Raw genomic sequence first — 8,693 nt, forward strand, 5'->3', positions numbered from 1 at the left:
GTAGGGAAATAACAAGAAGAAAAACAAAGTGCAGTAAATGCTAAAACTGTTTTCACTACACACCAGTGTGTTCATAATTAAGATATTACATTAAAATAATATGGTAAGACACGAGTTTGCAATATCAAGCAGCAAAACGAGCTGTTTTGTACAGCTAAAATAGCTGGAAGCGGATGACACCGGAAGCCAAACACATACAATTTACAAATGGCCACATCCACACACTGGAAAAATAAGGTGGATACAAATGGTCAAATATTTTTGCTAGAGGACATACATGCAGTATTTCCCAATCTTTTATGATCATTATAAGATGTGATATTCCCAAAAATACATGTTTAACTTAAATATGGACAATCTGAATTTTAATTCATTTACATATTAATTCATAGTAATAGAAATCACAGTATTTGATGTATTTTAGAGCTTTCCTTGATTCAACGTCTCAATCTCAGTATTGCATAATTTAATTTCCTTCGAAAGATGGCAGATAAAAGATACTTTTGACATTTTAACAACACTCACGGAGAGTGAGTAACAGTAACCAAGGGGGGTGGAGCTTAGCAAAGGGTCAATTATATTAAATGTGCTCTGAGTCATCAAGAGAATATCTAGTGTGCTGTAGTACTGGTGAAGTGGGGGCCTCAGTGGTAAAGTGTTCTGTGCTGCTGGTTGTTCTCTGAGAGACAGGGTCAGTGTAACAGAGGAGAAATGGAAGGAAGGGGGCTCTCCATCAAAAGCAGAAGTTCAGAGTCAGGCCAAATGAACAGCCAATTGCAGATCAAATGCTGTGTGAAATGAGAAGGGATTTGAATGGTGTTGCGTTTGGTTTTGTAAATAATTGTTCATGCTATTTTTGTCCTCCAGGGCCAATTGGAAATATTATTTGTAATGAGGCAGCTTTGATACATCTGACAATGACTTAACTAGGAGTCAATCATACACCCGATTTCAGTTAAATCAGGGAAGCTTTTCACATCCTATTTTTCAAGTTATCTCAGCTGCATCATGACTGGATCATTAATGTGGAACAGAACAGGTGTGCATGAAAAGGTGAGTCCTTTTCATTGGCGGCTGTCTTTAAAAAAAATCCCCCGGTATGGTTTCGGTGGTCCTTGTCGTTTTTTTTTTTCTTTTTTTCGATCAGTTCTAGCATGCTGTAACTGCTGAATGGGCATGCAGAGAGATCAGCTCTATAGCTTTGTATCTTACCCTCATCCCTTCAAAACGTGACAATGCTCTGAGGGGTCTCAGGGCCCTTAGTGTCCTGAGTGATTTAATGGGCCCTAGTTCGGAGTAGCCCAGCGCATTAGCTATAAGGCTGACTATAGACACCTACACAGAAACAGAGAAGCAAAAAAGGATCCATACTGTTAGATGGGAGAAAGCTCTTGAGGGAAGAGATGGCCTCTAGAGCTGCTGGAACGTTGGTTTACACACATACACAACAGTTCGGATGGGTATATACATATATAACACTGCATTTATACATGTATATATCCCCAAGAAGGAGAGAGAGAGAGAGAAAGACTCAGATTTAGTATCGGTTACAGGTACAGATAGGGGTTTAGAGGCAGAGGATAAACCCAGGATTTTGCGCTCTGTTAGTTTTGGGAGGTCACCAACCCTTGTGAGCTTCTTTACACCTGTGGAGAAACTTGTGGTTGAAAGAAAGAGACAGAGAGAAAGAGAAGCATAAGACTCGAACAAAAAAAGACAGAGAAGCGCACAACGCACGGCTGATGAAGTACGTTAGGGGACCTTGGGGACATGGGGGGTTGAGAAGATTGAGGTGACCCCTGCAGATGCATCAAAAAAACAACCCAACATACTGCAAGAACCTTACCCTTGCCCTTCTAACATTGTCTCTCCATGTCGCTCTTGGCTGAGGCATTAAATCCCATTTAATTTAAGACTGACAAACTAATGGAACCTGTGAGAAAGAATACAGGTAAACATGTGCATGTATGCCAAATTGCAAATTACATTGATTTTACAGTTTAAAGAGCATCACATTGACACAGTAACATGACAGCGAAAGGGGAGATCAGGGGGGCGCAGATAGTAAATGGACATTAGACAGCACCCAAAGGACAAAAATCACTCTGGGAACCCAAGCCCTGGTTACTCAAAATGCCATCCACTGTGGAAAAGTAAACGCCCTCCATGCTAGCTTGAAGGATAAAGCGAACGTGAAAGTAAAGGGCAGAAAGGTCATATCGGTCAAAATGGCTCTCTAGAGAATCGTATTGATTATATCGCATGTATGTCGATGCAAAGGATTGGTGCAAACAAGAACATCAAAAAAGGCTTGTAACTGTTCAGGAACATCAATAGGCAGTAGCATTGGGACACCAGGCTTGAGCACCCCTATGAAAAGGTATACAAACAGACCTGCACACCTCCAACCAACCACTGACGAAGACTTGGTAAAAACACAGCAAAAGTCCACAACACCGAAAGCTAACCAACTCACAGAAGGGGTTCTATTAAAGGTGAAAGCTTTATTCTGAATGGCTATCATATTCCTTTACTGAAGAAACCATGCTAGCTGACATTTTAGAAACCAAAAGGCAAGAATTATTGGCAGTTTTCAATAGGTATGACCCACAAGGACACCAGTATGCATCAATAATCTCTGCACAGAAATGTCCACTGTTAAATTCCCCTGATATTTTTTTTTTATTGATTTAGTGGCATCAAATAAAATGGACTACATTTTTTGTTTCACATATTTAAAAATGCTCTTTTTCTCTCAAAATAGACAATATAACTCTTCACAAAATGAGTACTTTTTAGAAGCTACTGTGTAATAAAGCTTTCTCCTTCATCTACAGATCATGTGATCTTTGGGGGTAATTGTCACCTTTAGCCTCAGTCGGAACCCACAAGCGCCCCTTTATGGAGGGCCCCGGGGCCCCCTGAGCCGGCTGAGATGGCCCCTCAGTGTAAGCTTTCTTCATCTGCCAGCACGCTCGCTCTGTAAGGCAAGGTCAATGAGATGTGTGGCTGTGACCAAATGAAGACAGGAAAATAAAAATAAAAAATGTCAACTAAAATTGAATAGATTCAAAACAATCAAAAATGGCTGATGTTTGTCACTCAAACCATTTTGGTTATTAAATGAATTATAAGATAATAAAGCATATTAAAATTATATTTTATATATTATTAAATAATTTATTTTGGAATGGATCATAACTCATACACTCCCTTAATATATTAAAAAAAAATAGAAATATGAGCATAGTCAAATAATAGTCTGTATGGCTGATGGCACAGATATATAGCATGACAGACTATAGGAAATAATGGAACATATACAGTATATAAACATACATGAACACACAAACACATGCTAGATATGATGCCGGCTCCTTGTGAAAGCCCTCTGAGCATCACACCCATAAAAGCAAAAGCAAATAACAGTGGAGGAACAAAGCATAGACTAGTCAGGAGGACAACTTACCGTCTGCTGCACGTCCTCAACATCAACACATCTCAGCACTACCTTACGGAAGGGAAGAGTGGGGAGGGAGGAATGAACTTTTGATCCATCTTGGGATATGGAGTTCTTCCCAACTAGCACAAGTGTTAGTCCAGCACCCTGGGAATAGTCAATAATGACTATAGCTCCCATCAGCCTCGATTAGGGCTGAGGAGTAGGGGTTGATGGACAGAGGGTGGGTATGGACTGTAGTCAGAGCAAACTCACAAATTTGGTTTATTTTTAGCTGTGGGATGACTCCTTAGTCAGTTGCTGGTGAGACTAAGTGTTATGCTGCATTCCATTCAAAGTCAGATGTGGAATATTCCTACATGATATCTTAAAATCCCTGAACAAAAACCATTCCCAGACACTGAGACGATGTATAAATAAGATGTTTGAAAGATTCATTTGGGCATTTGGTAGATGCTTTTATCGAAATCAACTTAGTTAATGCATTCCATGTGAATCAAACCCATGACTTTAGCATTGCTCGTCATGCTGCACAATTTGAATCACAGCAACTCTATAGATTTAACCAAATTGTGGAGCATAAACGATGCATGTAAAAATATCAGATACCGAAACAGTACCATGTTTCGTACTATCTGAAAACAACTTCTACCCTCATGTAATACCTCTGACTTATTTATGCATTTGATTTGCTAAAAATTAAAAATGTAAAGTATCATAAATGAACATCCATGTGAACATCTCCCTATACACAACTATACAAAAGTTTGGGGTGGTTTTTCAATGTTTTCAAAAGAAGTGTCTAGTTTGTTAAAGTGATGGCAAAGATGACTTTTCAACAGCCATTGCTCCAGTCCTCAGAAATCTTTCTAATATGCTGATTTGGTGATCAAGAAACATGTCTCAGTATTATCACAGTTGAAAACAGTTGTGCTACTTAATATTTTTGTGGAAATCATGATACATATTTTTTCAGGATTCTTTGATGAATACAGAATTTATTTGAAATGGTAATCTTTTGTAACATCACAAATGTCTTTACCGACACTTCTGATCAATTCAATTTAATGTGCCTTTTGTTGAAAAACAGTATTAATTTATTTAAAAACAATAATAATAAAAAATAAACTTCCCAAACTTTTGAACGGTGTTTGCAAGATGTCATAGACCAGCATCTCAAGCAAGTTTCTGCATGGATTCCGAGCTGGAAGTCTGGTAGTGAGGTCAAGTGAAGTTCTTTTGAACTTTTGCAGGCAGGAAATTCAAAGTTTCAGAGTTGGAATGGAATACAGCACCAGCTATGAACGAGGGATCAGGCTTTGTGTATAAATAAATACATTTGATATAATTAATTGTCAATGTGTAAAAATTCTCTTTATGTGTTAAACAATATATTTCAGAATAAAACTTTTGGGAGCGTTTATATGCTTTTGGATAAATTTCAGGTGGATAAAACTGTTGGTAAAAGGAGATTAACTTCTGATAACATTTAAGGAAATGTATGACATGAAAGAGCATCAAATAGACTGTGTATGCATCTAATAATGTCCCACAGCACCTCATTAAACAGCATTAGGTGTATGAGTTCTGCTAAAAGGTGGTTAGTTCAGGAACAAGGTCAGAACACACACACAATCAAATTGTATCTTGACATGGTCACTGCAATTGTAACATGTCCTCCACATATCATGAGAAAAGCACATCCACATGACATTCCTCTGAATCCCTTAGTTTGGAGTCCAAGTGTGAGCATTTTAGTCACATAAACAGCTTAACATGTTTTCATCAAATACTTTGAATCATAATTTAAAGCTACATTAGCGTCACTCATTTGTTGTGTAAAATACTCTTTGTTTATGGAACAACTGATTGCAATCATAACTTGTAATGGACTCTAAAATGCATTTTACACTTGGTGAGTCTCCCACAATAAGGGCAGGGCAGAAAATGAAACCAGTCAGAGGCCACACATATCTTATTGTTCACACAGTATAGACATCATACACATGTACAAGATTTAGAAACAAGGTTAATTTAGAATGAGATATGCTTGAATATCTTAGATCAATAATCACTGTTATTGATAGACAGATTCTGGCTAGTAATTTCCATTCCAACACTTAAACCATATAATGATGGATATGGCCTCTGTCATTTTACTAAAGGAAATTGCATACAAAGGGGGAAGACACAAAAGTACAATTATTTGCACAATATTGGTGATTTTCAAAGCCAGTTTATCATTCTTGATAGCAGATATTCAAGCATCTCAGGGTCACGTAGAAATCTAGCATTTTTGCGCAGCTATGCATGGGTGATAGATCTTAAAGAGATGATGCAATCTTATGAAATAACACGATTTAGACACAAAGAATATATATTACATAAGCATTTATATTCAAGATAAGCACAATGTTTTTCCTTCAAGCTTCATCCCTGCATACCAACACACAGCTTTACTCTTCATATAAAAGATCACATTTGACTCTTCTTTGCCCAAAACATTAACATCTTGTTGAAAGGGGAACCATCCTGTTGTTGGCCTTGACTATCGCATAAAACATCTGCATAGATACAGGACGGCGAGCAGATATTAGTCTTTTCATCTCCTCTACTACACCATTTTCTTTTTTAACTGACAGCTCAAAGAAACTGCTCCACCGGTTTTCAGCTATTTTTAAGTCATCTTTAAAACTTACCTTGCTGTGACTGGCAACCAGTATTGTCAGGTCTATGAACATGCAGAGTTTATACTGTCTCTGCTGTCTGAAATGCCAAAGAATTTATTTTATCAGTTTAAACAAAGCTTCTAAAGTCCCTGACTCGGTCAGGTCACTTGGTGGCCATCTTGGTAACACCCATTTGCAGCTAATTTCTATGTAGGTAAAAGATATACAGCTCCTATATACTTGAATGGGAAAACAGAGAAATTTCCAAAGACAACTTTTTGTAAACTTTGTTAGTTAAAATCATCTTAAGCAAATCAAGTATTTTTTCAGGCTGGTCACACCTGGCTCTTCGGCAAAAATCATCGCCAGATCTCTCACCTTTTACCAACGAATGATCTATTAAAAAAATTAGACATCACTAGATATCAGCAATTCCTTTGTTGTAGAGCCTACATAAGCTGATAAAAGGTTTAAAATAATAATACATTTTTTCGTACCGGCCAAAGTGCGTGTTCAAGTGCTGTTCGCGAGAGTCACGAGTAACAGCAAACCACTGACGTGTCTATGGTAATGTAGAGCTCCTGCACTCAGATTCGTAGCTTGTTTGTGGTAATAGCGAAAAGAAAGATTTTTTGAACAGCAGAAAAAGTGTAAATGTATGTAAAAAAAAAAAAAAGTGACAGGACTGAAACATATACTTTGCTTTATTTATTTTATACATTGAAACATTTCGTACATATATATATATATATATATATACATTTATATATTTTTTTTACACTTTGGCTCTTTTGGAAAAATGCATTAACCAAAAATAAAAAAATTGGCTCTTTGGTAATCTAACACTATCAAAAGGAAACTGGCACTTGTAACTGACATTCTGCTATGATGTTGAGTATTAGAGTTTCCACCGATTTATTGTTATGGTCTGACTTACACTCTCACTTATACTGTTTCTGTCCTGGTCCATGATAATTCTACTTCTCTCCTTTGCTAAAATGCTTGAATTACAATTTCATGTTCAAATGTATTGACTGGTATGAGAAGCATACAACATAATCTTATCATCATAAAGTGACTTACAAATTAACAAAAGTCCAAAAGTAATTTTTTTGTCCAAAGCAGCCATACGTGTATCACGTCATGCTGCTTGGCCCCACACGCTGATGCATCATTGGTGCAAAATCTCGTCCCACATAGCTTCATATTAGAAATGAAATATGTTCTGATTCAGGTTATGATACAATGTAACGCTGGTCAGACTTTGCTTTTTGCAGGATGGAACCCATCAACAAAATGTGTACGTTAAGGGCATTTATCAAACTGACAACAAACATAGCACAAATGAAATCGTAGACTTACGTCAACAATGAAGAAGTCCAGCCAGCACCAGGCGTTGGTGAAGTACTTGACAAAACCGTAGGCCACCCACTTTAACAACATCTCCAATATGAAGATGTAGGTAAAGACCTTGTCAGCGTACTCCAGAATAATACGGATTGTCTTCCTCTGTTCAATGTACACATCCTCAAATGCCTGCAGCAGATAACATCCAGTTGCATTAATAAAACAAGTACTATCCGCTGCTCACAATACCTCTCAGTGGTTTTCATTTCAATTAAAAAAAACTAAAGGAGAGAATGCAGTAATATTTAAGTTAAAATATTAATTCAATAAATAATAATTTGAAATAATACAAAAACAGATTAATAAAATAATGATAATGATATTATTATTATTTATGCACAACAACAACTGGGAAAACAACTGAACAGAAGGCTACTTCTTTGTGCAATAATTCAGTTAAAAACAGAGTCAGCTTTCAAAAAGTAATTGTATAAAGCAAGACCCCTGATTCTATTACATTCCTTTTTTGGCAACATTAGCAGTGCTAAAGACAGGAACATTTCCAGTGCCAGAAATAGATCCAATTGGATGAATAGTACAGTCCATTAATCACACCACCCAGCAGTGCAGCTCTGGCACCAGGTCTCTACAATGAGACAATGCCTGCTTGAACCTCACATTATATATACCTCACTCCTCACATGAACATTAATGCAACAGTCAGACAGAATCCAAAACATAATGGAAATTAGTTGCCACGATATACATTTTTTGCCAAGTACAAAAAAAAACAATGTTTTTATGTTACAACACAATATAATAATTGAACTAGGGCTGCACGATTAATCGAATGCGATTGTCATGCGCATTTTGTTAGTAATGCCGGTTCTGTAATCAGCAGTAAATCATCATCACGTGCTTTCAGATGGAGCAGCATTTACTACACAGAGCCGTAGTTCACTGACAAGTTACGAAAAAAATCGCAGACGATTTTATTGCGCGATTATGAAATCGAAGAAATTGTTCGCGATAATGACAGCTGTTTGCATAGCTTCTCAGTGAACTACGGCTCTGTGTAGTAAATGCTGCTCCATCTGAAAGCATGTGAAACTACCACATTTAATAACATATTTTTACTCCAAACTCACTTCATAACGTCAGTCGTGTGTTTGAAATAAATCCTTCTGTGAGATGATGTGGCTTCTTACACAGAATAA

General features: G+C 37.1%; 2 protein-coding genes across 2 annotated transcripts in view; both read right to left on the reverse strand.

Annotated features, from left to right (window-relative positions):
* Positions 1-7,552, reverse strand: part of LOC107687533 (sodium channel protein type 8 subunit alpha-like) — a 24,870-nt gene extending 17,318 nt beyond the window's left edge. The window contains exons 1-2 of the mRNA XM_016484908.1: positions 7,492-7,552; positions 2,867-2,980 (exon numbers count right to left, since the gene is read on the reverse strand). The gene's annotated coding sequence lies outside the window, so the exon portion shown is untranslated. The remainder of the gene's footprint in view (positions 1-2,866; positions 2,981-7,491) is intronic.
* LOC107687545 (sodium channel protein type 8 subunit alpha-like) overlaps positions 6,209-8,693 on the reverse strand; it is a 51,059-nt gene continuing 48,574 nt past the window's right edge. The window contains exons 19-20 of the mRNA XM_016484921.1: positions 7,492-7,665; positions 6,209-6,226 (exon numbers count right to left, since the gene is read on the reverse strand). Coding sequence (XP_016340407.1) covers positions 6,209-6,226; positions 7,492-7,665 — 192 coding nt within the window. The remainder of the gene's footprint in view (positions 6,227-7,491; positions 7,666-8,693) is intronic.

Source organism: Sinocyclocheilus anshuiensis, unplaced genomic scaffold, assembly GCF_001515605.1.
Source record: "Sinocyclocheilus anshuiensis isolate Anshui unplaced genomic scaffold, SAMN03320099.WGS_v1.1 scaffold870, whole genome shotgun sequence".
In the NCBI taxonomy this organism is placed as follows: domain Eukaryota; kingdom Metazoa; phylum Chordata; class Actinopteri; order Cypriniformes; family Cyprinidae; genus Sinocyclocheilus; species Sinocyclocheilus anshuiensis.